General features: G+C 35.7%; 2 protein-coding genes across 2 annotated transcripts in view; one reads left to right on the top strand and one right to left on the bottom strand.

Moving 5' to 3' along the window:
• Positions 1–13810, bottom strand: part of LOC145664615 (ras-related protein Rac1) — a 122849-nt gene extending 109039 nt beyond the window's left edge. Inside the window, exon 1 of the mRNA XM_081731433.1 lies at positions 13686–13810. Within this exon, the coding sequence (XP_081587559.1) occupies positions 13686–13720 (35 nt within the window). The 5' untranslated portion in view covers positions 13721–13810. The remainder of the gene's footprint in view (positions 1–13685) is intronic.
• A 2727-nt stretch (positions 13811–16537) lies between these two features.
• Positions 16538–21912, top strand: part of PGAP1 (GPI inositol-deacylase) — a 72720-nt gene continuing 67345 nt past the window's right edge. Inside the window, exon 1 of the mRNA XM_081731432.1 lies at positions 16538–16759. Within this exon, the coding sequence (XP_081587558.1) occupies positions 16622–16759 (138 nt within the window). The 5' untranslated portion in view covers positions 16538–16621. The remainder of the gene's footprint in view (positions 16760–21912) is intronic.

The following is a 21912-nucleotide window of genomic DNA, read 5'->3' as shown; positions in this document are numbered from 1 at the left end:
TATTAAAAAATGTCTCAAAACGAGTTCAAAAAATCTGATTGCAGCAAATACTTTTAAAAGAGTTACGCTACATTGTCTTAATTATTTTTAAAAAATATGTTTTATTGTAATAAAATAAATATCAATTTGGGGGTCTACTGGACCCCCGCGCGAGTACTAGTGTCAAGGGCGCGAGTACTTACGGCTTGAAAAACACTTTCGTCGAGACTTGTCAAAATACTTCTCTACCGCACACATGACATCGTTATCATTGTCAAATCTCTTTCCCTGTAGTTGCTTCTTCAAATTCGGAAAGAGGTAGAAATCACCCGGGACCAAGTATGGCGAATAGGGTGGGTGCTCGAAAGGCATCATGAACGACTGCCATTGTAACTGTTGACTTGTGGACTACAGCACTGTCCTGATGGAAGATGATTTCGCCTAACAATTTTCTTCTTCGCTTTTGCTTGATGGCTTCGCGCAAACTTCGGAGTAAGTTGGCGTAATAAACACCTGTGATGGTCTGCCCACGTGGCAAATAGTCAATGAATAAAATTCCTTTAGCATCCCAGAAGATTGATGCCATTATCTTCCCGGCGCTGGGTACGACGCGGAATTTACGGGTGCCTGAGGAGCCATAATGTTTCCACTCCATAAATTGCCGTTTCGTCTCCGGATCGAAATGATGGACCCAAGTCTCATCCATAGTTACAAATTGCTTGTAAAACTTTCCTGGATTACGCTTTATCCTGCCTAAAAGTCCCTGACACCCATCGAGAAGATACTTTTTTCATGTGTAAAACATCGATCAATATTGACTGCACTCTACCATATACTTTAGTCTCCTCTACGATTTCGCGCATAGTCACTCTTCGAGCAGCCTTAACGACATCATGGATCTTGTTTACGTTTTCTTCATTCGTCACTATGCATGGGCGACCGGCACGTAGTGTGTCCACACATGGCTCTCTGCCAAGCTTGAATTCGTAACACCACCTCTTTACAACTGAATATGATGGGGAAGAATCATGGAACGTACTCACCAATTCTTCATGTATTTGCTTTGTGTTTAGTTTTTTTCAATAGGAACTTTACTACTGCAGGCTCCATTTTCAGCAAATGTCACAAAACAGTTTATTTACATATGTGTAATTAGAAAACAAAATGAATTAGATACTTGAGATTTTACGTGTTAGCCTACTAAACACTACAACAAACATATTAAATTTTCGAGGCTGGATCTTATTTCTAAAGGCATCAGGTCGAAAACTCATTGATCCACTCTCACATATCAAAGTTAGCACGTCTTTGCCACTAGGCATCTGGGTTCATGAAGTTCAAAATGAACCTCACCCAAGAGGATGGGAAAATTAAGGTTGCGTGAGGGTGATGACTAGCGACACACTTTTTGGTGACACGCGAAAACGCGAAATGTATCAGTTTTGTATGAAAATGATGTATACCTAAAATGTAATTTTTCATTATTTGTTAGGCCATATAACGCTCGGGATTAAACGCGAAATTCTGTTGAATTAGCAACATTTGCAACAAGTCTCGATATTCCACGAAATTTACGCAAAAGTGACAATTTTGTGGAAAGTGATGCGGAGAGCGTTCATTATTTTTACAATTTGTCGGAAGGCAGTGTCAAGTCTGTGCAATGTGAGATTACATTTGCTAAAGAACATTGTGCTTTCACTTCTGACTTAACGGTGCTTCGAAAATTCCAACATCCCTTTGGCCCATCAGTTATTCCAAAAGTAATTGAACTGATGTGTGAATATAAACTTGTAAAAAAATGAAATGAAATCTTTAGTTTTACGTCCCACGGCTATGCCGGTTAGGCTAAAGGAGATTGTGATTATGAGAAATGAATGAAATGGTGGAATGAAGGAAGTGGGAGAACCCCGAGAAAACCCTCGAGCATGGTGTTTGTCCACCACAAGATCCACACGGCGCGAGCTGGGATGGAACCAGGGACCCCAAACACCAGAGATGAACGCTCTACCACTGAGCCACCGCGGCCTCCGCAAATATAAACTTGTAGCACAACTTATGTTTAAAGGTTAGTTGAGTGAAGAGGGGTAGCATGCAGCAACAAATTGCTGATATGCTTTAAAAGGATCTAGCTTGTGAGATTGACATTGACATCATTATTTCATCTTCCCAGCTCAAACTTGCAAAATCTGATGGTAAATTTTCTAGCAATATGATGAAAAATCCCGATTTTTGAGATAATTTTTGAAATTTTACATGCAGTTACAAAATGAGCTGCAAACGGTATCTACTGATGAAATGGATAATATGGAAGGAGTATTGCGGATTACGTTACATGAGCATTCAGAAATCGCAGAAAAGTGTCTCCAACAAATGTATCGCTACAAATCAATTTCGAATGTTGATGCGGAGAGGGCTCTCTCTTCTTACAATGACATACTTACCGACAAAAGAACAAATTTAACACCAGAAAACATTGAAACAGTGCTTACGTGTTATTTTCATAAGTAAACTGTCAACACTAAAGTCATTTTTTGTATTAATGTTCTCTGTGTGTGTGTTCTTTTTTCTTTAAATGATACTTTTATTCAATGAGGATGCTTAGTGTTATTTTTTTTAAAAACTCAAATATTGTTTAATATATTCATGCATGAGTTCACGTCATGATGATTGATGAATGGAAATTAAGGTGAAATAATAGGTAACTAATTGTAAATCAAGGAAAATAAGTGTTCTTACATTGAATTTTTATTCACCGATTTTATCCCACTTTACTCATATTTTTATAACGAAATCACGAATTCTTATTTATCAGAAAATCGCACCTCTAGTGATGACAAAGGACGATAAATGAAGTTCCTAAGTGTTCAGATACAGATGCATCAGACATTCCTTAAACTCTCCTCGCGTGCTTCTTTATTAAATTTAATTTTAAACTATTTTTTTTTCTTTACGTTAAAACCCAGCAAACCAGGTATATTTTTAAAATTATGCAATACAGCCAAATGAATTGTGAACTTATCTCCATGCCCTTATTCCTTCTTCGATACACAATGATGTACATAAAGGGTGTCTCTAATTCATGTGTACAGTCTTTAAAACAGAATATCTCACTAATTAATGAAGACATGTATACAATTTTTGTGGTAATGTCTACCTTAAGGACTAACATGTCATAAGGGATCTGGATAACGTACGCGCCTTTGGCGCGAGAGGCCCAGGTTCAATTCCCAGCGAAAGCTCATGTGGTTCGGATCCTATGTTTAGTTGTAGGTCACATAGCCTCGTTGCTCAACGGCACGCTAAAATAAAATCAACAACTTAAACCGAAGTAAGTTGTTCGATATAAATTGAGCTGAAAACGTGTGCTAATTTCAAGCAAACAAAACAAATAGTCTTATTTAATTGAAGAAAGCGTAAACGAGCATCTGCCATTTGACACATCCAGTTCTATGGTTGTCTGTCTGTCTACTCAATGATATTTTTTACAAACTCAATTCGATTTTAATGAAGACTGAGGTCAGTTTCCTTTCAAGTTTGCAAAAAGAGAGACTTCATGGGGGTGAAATCGGTCAAGCTGATAAACGGGGTGGACTCAACTCGAACGCACATGTACACTAGGGTGGTCCATAAATATCAATTTTCAGATCGGGCTGGTCTCACCCCCTAAAATGGTTCCATGTGGGACTAAATTAAGCCAGGAGAAAAATTAGCTTCATTGAATAATATTAAATGGTGCCCCAAGCGACCTAAAATTTTGAATCCGAACCATTTTAGGGGGTGAGTCCAAAGAAATTCCTAAATTTATTTTTCCCCATATAAATTTGGACCACCCTAATGTACACTCATGTCCAAAATGTTTGTCGCATACCTATAACTGTCTTCTTGTAACAATATAAATTGATAATGATTATGCAGGGTACTTTTACTGATAGTATGATAGTATGTGTATAATCGGGAAATGTATATTTGTGGTAAATTTCATAGGAAAAGAATTATAAATACGAAAATTAGAATGAGTAAAACAAAATGTTGCTAAAAGGACAACAAAGTTTAATTTTCGTTTTACTGTTCTTATTTACTGCCCTTTTGACATGAAATTTGCCACATACATGTCTGCCGATTATACACATACTAACATTATAAGAAATACCGGGCGAACTCGTTATCAAATTATATTCCCACAACAACATTTATAGACATGCGACAATATTTTTGGACATGAGTGTACATAATCTAATTTTCCAGAAAATCTTGTGTAAAAAAACAATAAAATGTACTGATGTTGCTTTTCTTTTTCTTTTACTCACAATCTGATATGACATCTGACTGATACCAATGAAGGATAAAACTATGGTTCACTCCACCTTAGAAATATATCATTTCTAAAAAATAATTAAAAAAAAAATCCAATTTTCACTAGAAATATACGAAAGTACAGTTTTATATAAAATTTCAGAATTAAGCTGTCTCGTGGCTAAACGGATACTGTATGTGCATTTAGCGTGGGAAACCCGGATCCGATTCCTGGCAGGAACTCACCTGGTTCTGATTCCACGTCTCAAATTGCATCGTTGTTGGAAGGGACGCTAAACTCTACATCAATTCAAATTAAATTTCAGAAATATTCCTGTTGTTGAATAATAAAATCAATCAGAAAAAAGGGTGAATTCACCCTATTTTTAAAATAGTGAACGATAACCTTCCTGGAAAAAAAAAAGCACCCAATAGCTATGAAACTAGCTGATATTTAGTATCTCCCCCAATCTTGCACATATAAGATTTACAGTGTGTTACTTCTTTACAAAATTTAGCTGAGCTAGGGACAGCTAGTGAAGGGAGTTAGAAGCCCTCAGGGCCCTTGTACTTCTACCTTTATTACAATTTAGACAAAACCAAGGTACTCGGTTCTAGAACCATGAAACGAGTTGGGGGAGATACGAAATGACATCCATGAAACATAGCAGTTCAAAATTTTGCGGGACGAAATCTTGCCATATACAAGTCTACGGGTTACGACACAGTTTCGTTCCTACAACAGTAATGTAACCAAAATGTTGATATAAGTCCATATATACCTTGGCCTAAGTCACTTATCTATCCTAACCTATTTGTAAAATCGTAATAACCTAGGGGTGATTTGTTTAACCCTTAAGGGAACTAGGGTTTTTGGGCTATTTTTTAGACTTTCAGTCAAGCAGCTACTGCATCGTCACTATTTATCCTAGGATCATGGTTCATACCTCATTCTCTTCAGAATGGAGCTGGCTTTCAAATGATACCACTTGAATGCTCATACCATATACCAGGAGCGGGAAAAATGATGTCAAATAAAATTTTGGAGGGAAATTTTTTTCTCGCACTTTGGGCCCCTCTGGAGCGGCCCTGTGTGAACGTAGCCATCTAAAAAAAAAATCTGATAAATAGTACTTGGTATACTGAATGTGTGTGCCAAATTTCAAGTTTCTATCTTGAATACCAAGAGCGGGAGAAATTTTATCAGGAATTCCCACCATGCCCCAAATTACCGTAAAACACCATGATCTCAGGTAAAAAATTTCCTGAGACATCCCTAATTACCCTAGGGTTATGTTTCGCCCATCATTCTCTTCAGAATAGAACTGCCTTTCAGGCGGTATGGCTCGCGTGTCTCCATCATGTATCTAAGGCGGGAAAATGATGAAAAACGTGATTTTTTGGGTCTAAATATCCTTTTTTCAAATTTTAGCCCCCTGGACCCCCCCTGTTTTAACGCAGAGATCTGAAAAAATCTGGTAAATACTACTCGGTGGGCTGAATGTTTATGCACAATTCCAATTTTCCAGGTGCAAAAGTAAGCCCGCAAATATATATATATATATATATATATATATATATATATATATATATATATATATATATATATATATATATATATATATATATATACCGACAATGTCCCATATTCCCGTATACAGAGGGAAATTTTTAAACATTCCCTGAGACATCCCTAATCACCCTAGGGTCATGTTTTGCCCATCATACTCTTCAGAATAGAACTGCCTTTCAGGCGGTGCCATTCACTTGTCCCCATCATGTATCTAAGGCGGGAAAATCCCGTAAAAGAGATTTTTTGTAAAAATTTTCTTTTTTCAACGTTTAGCCCCTCTATACCCCCCTGTTTTAACGCAGAAATCTGAAAAAAAATCTGGTAAATACTACTCGGTGGACTGAATGTTTGTGCACAATTTCAATCTTCTAGGTGCAAAAATAAGCCCGCAAAAAATAATACCGAAAATGTCCAAAATTGCCCTATACAGAAGTATATTTTGATAAAAATTCCCTGACACTTCCCTAATTACCCTAGGGCCATGTGTCGCACATCATTCTCTTCAGAATAGAACTGCCTTTCAGGCGGTACCATTCACTTGTCTCCATCATGTATCTAAGGAGGGAAAATGAGGAAAAACGGGATTTTTGGGTAAAAATATCCTTTTTTTTCAACTTTTTGACCCCCTGGACCACCCCTGTTTTCAAGCAGAAATCTGGAAAAAAAATCTGGTAAATGCTACACGGTGGACTGCATGTTTCAATCTCCTACGTGCAAAAATAAGCCCGCCAAAAGTACTTTACATACCCCCCCCAAAAAAAAGTATTACACGAAAATATCTTTTAGACTTATGACGTCATCACCTCCTATGTCTCGACGCAGGAAGGTCTGAAACCATACGTAATGTCTTCTACAATGCCTCTGGACTTAAAAAAAAAAAAAAAAAAAAAAAAAAAAAAAGACGAAAAAGCTCAAATAGAAGAGAAATAACACAATGTACCATGAAAAACGCATACGGTACAAAATGTACCAAAAGTTCCCTAAAGGGTTAAGAGATAAAAAGTTGCCAGTCAAAGTAACACTCGTGCTAAGTCCAAAACTGCATAGGTAAGAGTACTCTCACACATTGTATTACTCGTATTTTTCTGCCGCGAAACCTCACACGGAATCTGCGCTTTTATAGAAATAAAATTGTAAAAGCGCTGTCTAGAGGAATGTTCAGTCATCTTTACAGCGCAATATTTCAGGTCTGATTCTAAGAATTCTAACACTTTCCTTTTCTTTCACATATACTAGCTTAAACTATCACTTGACAAACCACTTTAGGGCTGATCCGCTGCGATTAAATACCGAGATTTGAGACGCTGGCGCAATCTGATACGCGAAAGGCAAAATACTTCTAGACGACTAGTATAATATTTAACCCCGCTGAAGTAAAAATCTATATATATAAAAGAGAACGCACAAAATCCTTTGTCCGCTCATCACGCTAATACGGGTGAACCGATTTCTTTCATTTTTGGGGGGTTGTTAGGATTTGGACCCTAGATGGTTTTTATCATATCACTTTAATTTTCAATTACCAGTGTCTTGAGATAATTGACCAATCAGGTGTAAATACGTACAAAAAATCCTTTGTACGCTCATCACGCTAATACGGCTGAACCGATTTCTTTCATTTTTGGGGGGTTGTTAGGATGTGGACCCTAGATGGTTTTTATCATATCACTTTAATTTTCAATTACCAGTGTCTTGAGATAATTGACCATTCAGGTGTCCATACGTAGAAATCCTTTGTTATTAGTTCATCATAGGTATAAAAATAAACGTATTTATATGCAACCCGCATGACCCTGTGACTCGGCGGGTTAACATAACTAACAGGCGCTATAAATCACTTGAAAGCGAAAAAGTAAAAATTATCTAAGTAACAAAGTTTATTGCGTTCCGGGGTGACCGCAGCGAAGCGGGGTGAACGCTGCTAGTTCCATATAAACTCAAGCTCTTGCCAATTTAATGGATAGGTTCTTAAGCTATCATTTGCTTCTGATAGGTTCCAAAGAAATGTGCTACATATAAAACTTGCAATAGTTATGTTTTTGACTAAACTTCAGAAAGAAGAAAGAATACACACAGATCCATAACAAGTTCACGTAAATAAATGTGAAATTTTACTGTATTCCGACCTCGGAGCAGAATGTTTGGGCGCAAAGCCGTATATCTGAATAGGTTAATCTACTAAAATGGGTTGTAATGTATTTCATAACTGGAACCTGTATGTTTACGTACTAAAAGCTTCACAGAGATAAACGAATAACTGCACAACTTAAAATATCCAGACAGATGAAATTTCATCCCAATTTTCTTAAAAAAAAAAAAAAGCTATCTTCAAAAACCAAATTTTCGTTACATTATAATATGTCCTATAGTTAACAATCACTGAAAGTCTCAGTTGCATTAAATGCTTGGTTTAGTTCTAGTACTTCTTTGTATAATGCAGAACATATATATATATACATACACGGGTCTAATTATTTTGTTTCTAGAATAATATATCCTAATTTCAGGAAAATCTGAGATCATGATCCGCAATTTTTTTTTTTTCAAGCATGAATCTGTATTGGACTGAAATAAAATTTGCTGTAAGCATCCTATGACACCCCAAAATAAACTTCAGTGAAGTTACCTTTATATCATCTCTAACGTAAAGGAATAGGCATTTTAGATATTCATAATTTCATAGCTATTCATAACATTGTATTACTGTATTTGCAACAGAGATAATTGGAAAGGAAACAACAGTGAATAATAATTAGATATTGAACAATTTATTTTTGTCTTGTGTTACACTAATCATCAGGGTTGGCTGGTTTAAACCAGCTGGTTTTTTCAAAAAAACCAACTGGTTTAAACCAAAAAACAAAAAAATGTTCGTAAAAGTGTAAGTGTTTGTAAAATCTTGATGAACACACATCTGTGGGTTATCGCGTTTCACTCCCGTGTATTATTCGTATTATATTCAGACCTAAATTTCCCATTCATTACTCAAAAAGATTATACTACAAAAGCAAAAGTTTACTAATGTTTATTTTGTGATTTTTTTGTAGTTGTTATTATTGTTATGTAATTGCAATCGAAGAAAAATTCTAAATATTGTTTCGTTTCAATGTTTACTATTGATAAAATACATCGAAAATGCCGTGCTTTTTGTGTGTGTGTGTGGCGGGGGGGTCATAACAGACCCCACGAGAGGCATTTAGTGAAATAAGTATCTTTGATATCTATTTATGTATAAATGAGTCTGAGCCAAAGTGGATTCAAAAAATTCGTATCTTTATTCACTTTTCTTTTTGATATGCAGATTAAGTCGTCGTATTTCTTTAATTTGGACCAATAAAAGTCGTTGTTAACTAACTTGAAGTAAATTAGTTCTTCTGTACTCCGTAGTACTTTGAAATTGTTCATACGTAATTCTGTGTAATGGTTTCACTTGTGCAACTGTATCTTTTTGTCCTTCTGAAGCATGTAAAGATCAGTACAATTTTTTTTTTAATTATTATTATTATTATTATTATTATTAAAGGATTCCTTCGTGAGTGAGTCGGCAGACGTATCGCATTTGTGGCCAATTATAGCACGGCCAACAAAAGATGGTCTCTGACGTTTCTTACCACATGCGGTGGGACATTGCAGCCCCTACTTTCATACCAGTATTACCAACCACGATCACTCTGTCTTATACCATTAATTAAATTGCCACTACAGTTGCACCGAAAAGAACCTTGACACGCGAGTAGTGGCAATGTCACTGCGAGCTGTCAGAGACGTTCTCTTACTGGACGCACTATAGTCCTGGTTCCGAGTTCAAATGGAGGACAATTTCTCTCTGATGTAACTCGAGAAGCGGTGTTTATTCCGCTTTAAGCTTATGTGACCCCTTCCAGCATAACCCGGTTGTTGCATAATAACATCAAGGCGAAACAAACTTATTTCTGTCCATATATGATATGAATATATAGAGCAAATTATTTAAACCATAAAAACCTGGTTTAAACAAAAAAAAACGTTTTTTTTTGTTTTTTTTTTAAATAAAAACCATGGTTTTTGCCAACCCTGCTAATCATGACATCATTCCATGACGGAATTATGGGCCAAACCCCGCAAGTATTCAACATCCAGAATTTAAAAGTTTCTACTTGACCGTATTGAATTACCTAATAGTAATCCTCAAGAAATCAATAATAAAATATGAATTTTACAGCCAGTTCCTACTTGTCGAAATTCCTCGCACTCATAAAAGTTGTTTCGCAGCATATACTACACAGTCCGTTCATAAATACAGCCATGACTTAGTTTGGTGTTTGTTTCAACCCTATACATTTCCGCAATTAATACTCATTAATCTTATGAAAACGAAAGTGTAACTGTTAATGAAGCATAAGGAACATATTTTAAATTTATATTAAAAACTAGTAACCTTACATATTTCCATATAACAACCAGATTTTCTCAAATGGTCAATATTTCGGACAAATTCCTCCATAGTCCATCATCAGGATTGGAAAATAGGCTGATATCCCGTAAGTTCATCATAGTATAACATCATAGCATATGATCAACTTATTGCAAAGGCTGACATAAGCCTGTTTTTCAACTGATGAAGGATAATCGAGGAACATGCCCGAAATATTGACTATTTGAGAAATTCTGGTCTGTAAAGGAATATGTACAGTGTTAGTAATTTTGACTGTAAACTGTAGTTTATAAAACAATCTATATAATAATGAAACCCGGAAAATGAATTCTGAATACTCCAATTGAGATGTATCTTCTAATATGTCATATTTTAACTAGAAAACAACTCATCCATCAGTCTGAGTACGCCACTAACACACGATAAAAAGATTACGTAATGTCCCACAAGCCCTATACAGGGTTCATACAAAAATATTGAACTCAATTTCCCTTAATTTTCCAGGTACTAATTCTGCAATTTCCAGATCTGGTGGAAGAACTAACAGTAAGAGAACACATAAATTTTAATAATAATATATTTATATATTTAAAAATGGCTATTCTTCTCCCCAGTGAACGACTTCAATTAAATATCGAGTCACAAGAAAATAAATAAAATTTAAGTTGAAAAAATATTGAGTTGAGAAGCCTACTAAGAGAATTCATAAGTAAATACTTTTGTTCCATACTTGAGTACACCAAAATATACAAAAATACTGAACTCAATTTCCCAGATATTTAAAGATTTTTTACTAGATATGATCGATTTCCCTGAATTATCCAGGATTTTTTCTTCTAAAATCAATTTCCCTGAGATTTCCACATTTTCCAGGTACAGTATTGTATGAATCCTGCTATAATACTATTCCGAAATAAGTCTCCATAATCTCTTTCGCCTTTTTCCAATCTGTGAATTCCAATCCATATTGTAAATTATTGATAACCGTATGCTAATCATTGCACCAGCAAAAAAATTACAACAAGAGAGCGAATGTAAATGTGGTCCACGAAAATGAGGGAGGGATTTGCTTACTGCGTTAACAAATTATATCTAAATAACATACAAGACCGTAAGTGTATGCAAAAAGGAAAACAACACAAAATACAATTTTTTAGATGGATATGTGGTACGAAATTAATCTGGAGTACATAACTTTGAACACATTCACTATATAAACAGGATCAAATTCAGGCTTAAATACTATCAATTATGTTGGATTTCTCTGAATGTATCTTATTTTCCATGAGAATTGAAATATCTTCGCATTCAAATAAACTAATGGGTTAAATACCAGAGAGTAGGTCAAGAAATATGAACAATACGTAAATTTACAGGAAAGAAATGGTGAGTTGATAATTTTTCATGAAATGCATACAAACAAAACTTTTAATGTATTATTTCAACACGTGTTAAAAGCTGCGCCTTGTTGGTACTACTAGAAGTGAGGGCATAGACATTAGGGAGTAATGAAGAAATTAGTTTCCCACATTCAAGAACGGTAGTTACATGTGACGTTTCGCTTGTGTTTTTTAAGGGCATATGCTGTTGAAGAAAAGGCTATGTTTTGTGGAGCGCCAAGGATTATTGAAATTGAGCAGAAAGTGTGTCGGGCGTAAAAAAGCACTGCAAATAAAGATATATATAGGAACAGCTACATACTCTACTGTGAACAACGTGCGGTGGTGTGATGGTGTGAAATGTCATTCGTAAAAGTCGGCAGTACAAGATACGTTTTTTGAAGACAAACGGAAAGCTATTTATCCAAGTACTTACTCAAGTCCTCAACATGCGAGCTCCTCCGTGGCTACGCGATTAGCGTACGAGAACCAGGTTCAATTCCCAGCGGCAGCTCATGTGGTTCGGATTCAACGATAAGCCAGTTCCATGTCTCATATTGCCTTGCTGTTGAAAGGGACGCTAAACTAAAAATCAAGGCCTCTACGACAAACGAGACAGGATTCCAGAACTCGGGTTAAATTCCAAAACTGGGCGTCCGTTTCCAGCGAAATTTTTAAAATTTACAGGAAAGATATGGATAATTTGATCGTTTGTGTGCTTGATAATATATAAGAGTCTCGAAAAATCTGTTTATTTGTTATATATAAGCGGTTATAAACTTGGGACTATACGGCGAGCGGAGGGAACTACTTCGCGCAAGGTAACCGAACAGTTGCATTGCGGGAAAGAAACGAGCATTTATGTTATCAACATGGCGAATGTATATACAAGGACAATGAACTAGCAGTTTTAACATTTGTAAAGCAGTACGTTGATAACGAGCAAAATCTATTAAAAGTTTGTGAAGAGCACGGATTAATGAACCTAATAACAAATTGCAGAAAGTGCGGAAAGGAGACAATAGCGAAAAAACTTGACGAAAACGCACGCCCAACTTCGGAATAAATGCCCAGAACTCACTCACGGGAGCGTCAGAATTGTATAAACCTTGAAAGTAATTGCAGTGAATGTGTTTTTAGCGACAACCTTGTTTACCCACCATTGCTGATGTGCCTGCTCCCTTCGGATGCACCTCAATCGTGCTCGAGGCACCTGCTGCGCTCCTGCTCTGACTCGGTCACATAGGATCCGTGCTTTATAGTGGCCACCTAGTACAGATTTGTTTGTTTTTTACATTAGTTTTACAGCACATTTCCTTACGCAGTATTTGCACGCAACAGTCAACTCCTCTTAAAAGTGAATGTGCAGCGAAGAATTCTTAAGAAACATTTTCTAAAATAGTGGCAACGAATGTCCGAATAAATAACACTTTCGTTTTCAAGCCTGACAATTTTACACTTAATCTGCAGCGCAATGGTCAAACTAACTTCCGTACTTCCTACATCATGCTACATGTTTTCTTAAGCATTCAGTTTTTTTCCTTATCTAATTAGATAACACGATCATCCACATCACGAAAATATACTTTTACTCAAAATACATTTCAGTATACCAACAAGTATACTGAAAGTGTGATTTCACACTGTCTTCAATTGCTTTTAATTACCTTTACTCTAACAGAAAGAAATAGAGCAATAGATAAATGAAAGAGCTTCAGTATCTTGTATGGTAGCACGATCATCTTCGTGATACAGCTTTTTATGTTCTGTATGTTGCTAATTGATATGCGATTATATTTTACTATTGAAATATATTATTTCTGCTCGCTATATGCGTGAGATTACTTTAAATTCCTCTAGGTATGAGTAATCCGAACAGTAAAACTTTGATAACGTGACACTTGTAACATCATGGTTCAACCATCTCAAGTTTCGAACTCTCTCCTTCTCTAATCAGAATTATGCCGTAGAACACTTTCTGTAAATAAATAATGGAATATCACTTTTCTTGTATTATAAATTACTTTTAGTATAACACTGTACTCACCCATCACCAACCACAACACACTTTATAGCTTGCATTTTCGCATTAAAAAAACTTAAACACGTCCACTGCCTCCAACACCAATTCACGGTTGAGAGAGTCAATGGGTGGGGGAGCTGAATACTGGGATGCAGTGTAGCAGAATCATAATCAAAGAATTTTACTTTTCTAAAAATCAGAGTTACTATACATAAACAAATTAAAAATTCTAGGATTTTTTTAAAAATAAAAATGATGGCGAGGGGTTCTAACAAACAAAATAATCAAGCAGTTTACAATAGAACAAATTTACTTGAAATTAGATGTCATAAAATACAGAATTCATAATATGTTTGTGTCTTGAAAATTGAGATGGAGATTAGTGATCATTTCAGATTTTCTTAGGCTGACTTTCAACATATGGGGATGAGAATAGTGCAAAAATATTTTTAACATTTGAGAAAGATCGTAGGAATGACCCGGGAGAAAATTCCTTCTTTCACTTCCCCAGAAATCATCAGTGATGGGAATTTCTGCTATTATTCGTGGAATTGAAGGAAATGATTCAAAGATTTGACCTATTATCTCCGTAATCATAATAAACAGGTATGTATAATGCAAGCCATGTAAGCTCACTATCACAGCCTACCACTAAGAAAGTACTGCTCACAATATGTATGGCATATTGCTCTTTATTTGTCTGTGGTATCAAAAAGTGGTTAAATTTCATTAAAAATGCTCAAGTATAGGGCTATAATGTTATTTTTCTCCTCAATGGAACATACTCTCTCAGTATTAGACTTATAGTAAGGCTTTTCTTTTCTTTCTTTTTTTTATTATACAAATTTAACGTTGCAATTTTATGGAAGGTGGTAATGAGATGGATGATGTAAAATTAAATGCGAGGACTCCAGAGAACACCGAGAAAACTCACGCTCACATGGCTTGTTTATTACAAAGTCACTTGGCGTGTGATGGAAATGTTCACTATTAGTAAATCACAATCTATTCACTATTAGTGAATCAGCACTTTTTTGAAGATTCTTCCACAATTTCTTTTTCTTAATTTTTACGAAATATTTACCTACTTTTCAACATATTTTGAGGAGTTTGTTTACATTAATGTTTCAATTCTTTTTTTTTTTTTAGTTAAATCTTAGAAGTTTTCTCAACGTAATATGAATTAAAAACACCTAGACAATAAAAACAAAAAAAAAAATTAAGAACACAAGCCAAATAGCAATTTGCAAGAAGACAATCTTAAATAAACTAATAACTGTTTTCAGTTAATTTATTAAATAGCATGTCGACGAGTTTAATTAAATTTTGAGGTTGTACTGTTGATGTAAGGGCCTTATGCAGAGTCGTTTTAGGACTGACTACTCCTGGAACATATGTTAGTTGAACTCTGTAGCATTCTATTATCACGCGTCAGAACGCCTTTGCATAAGGCCATATATCTCTATTCAAAATTTATTCAGAGGAAACCACTAAAAAGCTCAACAAAATAACACTAATATTTTTCTTCCCTTTTTATTGAGTAAACAGTGCCGGTACTCATCATTAATCTTATGCGTCTTGAGGCCTTATTCCGCATCAGCCTCCTCAGAAATTTAGAATCTCAACTCAACCCAAAATGTGAAAAAGTCATTTACATTTGATATGCTTTTAATTGAAAACTAAAATGCAGATTCAGCGCTGCGTTGACGAAAACTATAAGGAATGGGACACTACTCATCTAACCCTCAAACTTTTCTTTCACAGATTCACAGCGAAATTAACGTATATTTTACGTTGCGTTCCGTACGGCAAATTCTATGAAGACTAATACAGAATAATACAAGACTCCAAGACCTTGGCTACGTTATTGGCACTGATTTTTCAAACTGGACTCACGAGGAAAAAATGCAAACAGGAGGAATTAAAATCATGATTTTAATTCATGATTTGTTGTTGACAATATCGCACATCATGAATTAAAAATAAAAGTAGAAATAATTATTTGATGTGAAGAGGGTGTATCACTTAGATGTATAGATTAAGTACCTCATTCTACTTTTTTCTTTTTTTTTTTTTTACAATGTTTTTGGAATTATATTGAGATGTGCATATATGCACAATTAGTCAACAGTCTGTTACTATAGGACGGAATATTTAACTTTGGCAGTCAAGCTGTTGTCTCGAGTATTATCCTTGGACACTACAAATTTCTTAAGTCAATGTAAGTTAAATAAAAACACAAAAAGCTGGAATTAAAATTTAACTTTGTGGGCTCTTTCGGCTACAAACTTATTTACAATGTCCTCAAAAAATACCTTTGTAGTTAACTTATGCTCTATGGATATGATGCTAAAGTTGGAGAGGCGTTGGTGTCCTATTAAGTTATTCTGGTAGATTTTATGATCTTTAATTTGCTAAAAACTCTTTTCCTTGCCTTATAGTGAAAATAAATATTTGCCCAATTTTGCACACCCTCTATCCAGCGAACGGGGCACAAGCTCCGTTTGCCCAGCCCGAGGCTGGCGAGACAAAACTTTTTCTCGCCAGCCTCGGCCCAGCCCTAATTACGTCACTGATTTGCTCCCTCGAGTAAATCTAAACTGACACTCATGGAACGTCATTCCCTACCATCCTTTATAAAACAATCGGAGCGTAATGTAATGCAATAATGCGAAAAAAAATTGTTACTGCTATACCCCCTACCGAAAATTAAAACACCTTTTTACGTTATATTAACGAAAACTGTTAAGAAATGAGTCTTCCGGTTTGTGTATTTCTTCGATCATGTTTTTAAACAATTTGGTGAATATAAGGAGTTTTGATCACAATAGAATGGTTAAGGTAAAATGGGAAATTTCAAAGGAAACTTTTTATGAAGGATGGAGGAACAGTGCCGTTAGGCTATGTGATCTGTGGAACAGTGAACACTTGAGCTTAGGAGTATAGTGGATGGTGGAAAAATGGCAGTAGTGAATGCATTTTGTCTGTCGGCTGCTATTGCTCTCTTGTTATTTGTTTTGGGTGTTCATGACTACTTAACAAATATGAATGAGAATGAATGTGAAATGACATATATGTTTGAATATCCTCAGTATGTTGTAAGTTACAATTCAATAATTATGAAAAGTTTCTCTGTTCTTTACGAGTGTAGTGTTTACCGGCTTCTGTGATTTGGTTAATTGGGAATATGTATAATATCAGTTGAATAAATTAAACCATCTTTGTTAATGTAGTTTGAAAATAACACGAATCTCACGAAATTTGTGTTATCAGCGTTACAAACTTTGCATAAATTGAATGATTTCAAGGAATTATTTCGATAGTTTTATGTTTATTTTTTCCTAGTGACAGTTCATCTAAGCAGCTGCAGTTTAACTGGTGCAGTTTCACTATACGGATTCATAGATTGTAAAATGTACAGAAAACTTTGCACATTTCATGTAGAGAACAGAATCCAACCAACCCCTGCGGGGCTTCTAACCCGTTCCTACTACTACTACTAATACTATGGATCCGTATAGAAAAACTGCACGGTTTAACTTTAGGAACACCACATTTTGCATAATTTCACCAATGCATGGGAAGACATGTTTATAAGGATCAAATCTCCATCGTTGATTGAATTAAATACTGAGCTCATGTGGTTCAGATTCCACGTTAATCAGTAGGTCCACGTCTCATGTAGCCTCGCTGCTGAAAGGGACGCTAAACTAAAAATCAACTCAACTCAACTGAATTAAAAGCTAAGTAATACCGTCAGGTGGGGTGTGGCTTGATTCCGTTTTTGACATAAACATAATTGTATCTCAACAAATAAGATTCATGAAATGTTTTAATGCAGTTTTTAGAGTCGTGACCCCATACTTTCTAGTTGATAGTGCCAATTACTCTTTTATTAAGATCTGTTGAGGAAAAGATAGTGCCGGTGCAAGCATCCCAGGGATAGGTGTTTCTTGAGCCCAGGGCATATTATTTAATTTAATGTGCTATGCCCAGGGTGGCCAAACCGCGGCTCCTGCTCCCTTGTTATGCGGCTCGCGGCCTGATATTTGATTACTAAAGTGTATTTGTTTAAAAATATGGTTGAATAAAAACACAAATTTCAACAAACAAATACTAATTGTAGAAGAAAGTCGAGTAATTTAACGGAGTGCATATTTTTATTAGAAAATTTTACCAATTAAAAAAACTTGAAAATTACATTGTGACCTAGAAAATATGATTATGATTATTATGAATTGCATTATGTGCTTGAAGATGCTTTGTGAGTTTCTGTTGCCTTAACCAGCTTCTTAAAGTCAGGTTTGATACATTATGACGGATGTTCTCAATAATTCTTGTAAGTGTTCATCAGAAAGCGCTGAGCGGTATTTTGATTTCACCATCTTTAGTGTTGGAAAGAGAGACTCACACATATATGTTGTACCAAACATAGATATCAATCTCTGCGCACACTGTCTTGTTTCTGGGTACCGCTACTTTGATTCAGGAACAAGTCTCCAAAAATTCAGGACTGATTTTTATACATCTTTACAAGATTTATACAGTGAAACCTGTCTTTAGCGGAATCGAGCGGGACTTGCAAAAATTTCCGTTAAAGTCAGGTTTCCGCTTAGTGGAGGTAGACCTTTCCTTTTTTTTTAAAAAAAAAAAAAAAAAAAAAAAAAAAAAAAAAAAAAAAGATACATGCTTATAAAGGAGCATACTTAGAATATATATTGCTGTACGTACATTGTTCAATTACAGTACTTCTTTCTTCTACGAATAAATATACAAAAAAAAAAAAATAAATAAATAAAAATAAAATTAATACAAAATATACTATGCACACGTTACTTTATTTTTCTAATAGCCTTGGCTTCTTGACTTTCCGCGTACACTTTAGCCTGAGAAATTATACTAAGTGAATCAGAATCATTTTTCCGTAAGGCAAATTTTTGCAGTAAAACTTCTGAGGGCCTCTTGATATGTATTTATTCTTCACTCTTCTTCGAACTCGGTATCGTATTCCTCTTCTTCCTCTATCTCGTTTTCTTCTTTCCGACATTCCGTATGATTCTTGATTAAGTTGCGGGGATTAAAGACAATTTGTGGGGGGTGAATATGAATAGTGGTTGGGGAAGGGAAACACTGTCCAGAAATATTTAACAAAAAAACGAACATTTTATCGCAGACAGTGTAATGTATATGTCTCCAAAATGTCTAAACATCTTCTAAACGCTGTAGTCCGGAACTCAGAATTTTCCGTTAAATGTTTATTTTTCTTTCCGTTGTCCGCGTAACACAGTTTCCGCCTAGTGAAGGGACTTTTACGAGTTTTGTTCTCCAAAATTCATGGGACCGTGAAATATTTTCCGTTCAAGACAGTTTTCCGTTTAATAAAGGGTCCGTTGAAGACAGGTTTTACTGTATACATCTTTGTGTCCTTCGTCCTTTTGCGTTTCGAGAAGCTCAATCTCTACTGCTGCTGCATTAGTAACAACAGGAGGTAATATAGGACAACCAGTTTCAGTAACATTTAGGAGGAAGGGATTTAAAAAAAGAAAGTGTTTAAGGCGTTTTAAGTCACTGAATCTCCTTTTGAATTCATCTTTAAGTTCTCTCAATTTTTGGGGGGCGCGGTGGCTCAGTGGTAGATCGTTCATCTCCGGTGCTTGGAGTCCCTGGTTCGATCCCAGCTCGCGCCGTGTGGACTTAGTGGTGGACAAACACCGTGCTCGTGGGTTTTCTCGGGGTTCTCCCACTTCCTTCATTACACCATTTCATTCATTTCTCATCATCACCGTCTCCTTTAGCCTAACCGGCATAATCGTGGGACGTAAAACTTAAAGATTTTTTTCTCTCAATTTTTGGACGCAACTTTCAATATCCAATTCCTCGTGATTGTTGAGTATTGAACCTTGGACAGATTTTAGAGACGGAAAGTGGTTAAAAGTCTCCTGAATTAAATCACGTTGGAAGAGATGCAACTTAGTTTCGAAGCTAAATACTGTCTTAGCAAGATCAGAAATAAGCGTGTTTTGACCTTGCAGCGAGCGATTTAATGAAACCAAATGACGGAGAACGACAGTAAAATATACCATCTCTCTCAGTCGTGCAGTATATTTCCAATTCTGGAAATCATTTTCTCTTTTCTACACAAAAATCTTTGATTGGCTTCAGTAACTGAAAAAAGTCTCCATTACATTATTAAGTGACAACCACCTAACGACACAAAACCAGGAGAGGTCAGTGGGAGTCCCATGATTCTCATAAGTTTCGATTTCTTCAATGAAGTTTTTAAATTGGCGATAAGTTCTACCACTTAAACGGATGAAGTTCACAACTTGTAGAACTATTAGTTTCACATTTTTAAAGGACCCCGCACAGTCCTTATGGAAAGTGGATTCCGGTGAAATGGTTTGAAACCGTGATGTGTTGAAGATATTGTGTTCGTGAGAAAAGTCTCAATGAGCACAACGACCCATCACTGACCGTTTGGTCACTGTTTGAAAACAGCCGAAGATAACGATATTCTGGATTTCGGTGAAAATGAATTAAACTGTGATATTTTGTAGATGTCATGATCCAGAGAAAAGTGTTAATGTGTGGTACCGAGTATCGGTGGGGGTCGGTTGGTAGAGCATTTGTTCGCATTTAGGAGGTTCGGGCGGGCCGGTCATCTTGACTAGTGTTTTCCAAGGCTTTCTTTTGTCCCGCAAGATGAACATCGGGATGTTATCTATGCTTAAGTGGTGTTGGCCGCTACTCTTCCCATCACTTTTTCCAGTTGTTGGATAGGATGAGAAGATCTAAACCTTGTCAGGGTTTCATACAATTCCACCAAAATCCCAGAATATGGTTACATTCTGCTATTTCCAAAAATTTGGTCCCGTAGTGGCCAAATGGTCAATGATTGGTGGTTGCGCCCATTAAGACTTTTTCTCAGGATCACAATATCTACAATATGGTAAATGTGCCAGTAGTCGGTCCTTTAAGGGTGACTTTCATTTCGAAAAATTAGTACATGTAGATCTTCTCATCATATCACCTTCATCTCGCATAAGTGCAACGAATAAAGCTTAAAACGTGATTATATAACATGATTATGAGCGAAAGTAAACTATTAACTCGATTTTTAATAACTTCCCAAAATCACCTGTAAAAATCCAATAGTCGGCCACTAGTTACCCAGAGGTCAGCCAAGTAGTCAGCTGTATTCAATATCACGGATTTAAACGTAAATAAACAAGATACACAGGCTTAAATAAAACTTAGCTGTTACAGAGGACACACTAAAACCTTTGTGTATATCTAATAAAAGTACTTTAAAAATATTATACTTTAAATAATAGCGTTTCAAGTATACGTATTGTGCTAACTTTCTAAAATATGCCATGCAAACTTATTCAAATGAACATAGGCTCATGTTCTTAAACAGACCAGAGTGCTTAACAAAGTATTTATAGGGTGTCTATCACGAATCATCAAAGTTTTGGGTCACGAATTTTTTTTATCTGTACAAATATAAGTAAAGACTGGATTTTTTTTTCCCTATAAAACGTCAAAATTCACAACCAAAAATATCTCTGATCGGCTTTAGACGCTACCAAATCGCATGCATGAAAATTCGGCCTAATTCGCTGTTGAGAATGGTACGAAATTTTATGGTTTAGTAAAGAAAAGGTCATGAAAAAGTCACGAAATTTCATTTTGAAATTTTAGTAGATACCCTGTATCAGCACAGTCTCAAAAAGGTGTCTTATTATTGGTCCAGACCAAGAGAGGTGCTTTTTCAAAATCTGGAAGGAGTACGTTCGTTAAAGATAAGTAGCTTCTTGGATTCTTAGAAATCTCCTCCTCTTCCAAATGGGGTGAAACATCTGTGTGATGTGTAGCAATGTCTAATAATGGTAGGTGTATTTCATCTGAGTTTATGTTCTCATTTTCTTCGCTCGCGTTGACCAGGTTCCTTGTTCTGTCTTCATGTTCTCCATTAGTTACTAACAAACCAGAAGCGGATATTTCATATATCCCTGCAACCATATTTTCTAACACACCAGATGACTTTTCAGTATTAGCTATGATACAGCTAAATTTTGATGATCTTGTAGATTTGTGTTGATTTCGTCCAATGATGTGGAAGCAATTGGAATTTGAAGATTTGTAGTTTCCGTGCCATCCGTAATAGAATCAGCAACAACAAATGTTTTCGCATTTCGTCAAGAATTAGATTAACATTCATTCCTTTCTCCAAGATGAGTTTTCAAAT

This window comes from Thermobia domestica, chromosome 11 (assembly GCF_964235325.1).
Source record: "Thermobia domestica chromosome 11, izTheDome1.hap1.1, whole genome shotgun sequence".
In the NCBI taxonomy this organism is placed as follows: Eukaryota; Metazoa; Arthropoda; class Insecta; order Zygentoma; family Lepismatidae; genus Thermobia; species Thermobia domestica.
The sequence above is the reverse complement of the archived record's forward strand: the minus strand, read 5'-3'. Positions and strand labels throughout refer to the sequence as shown.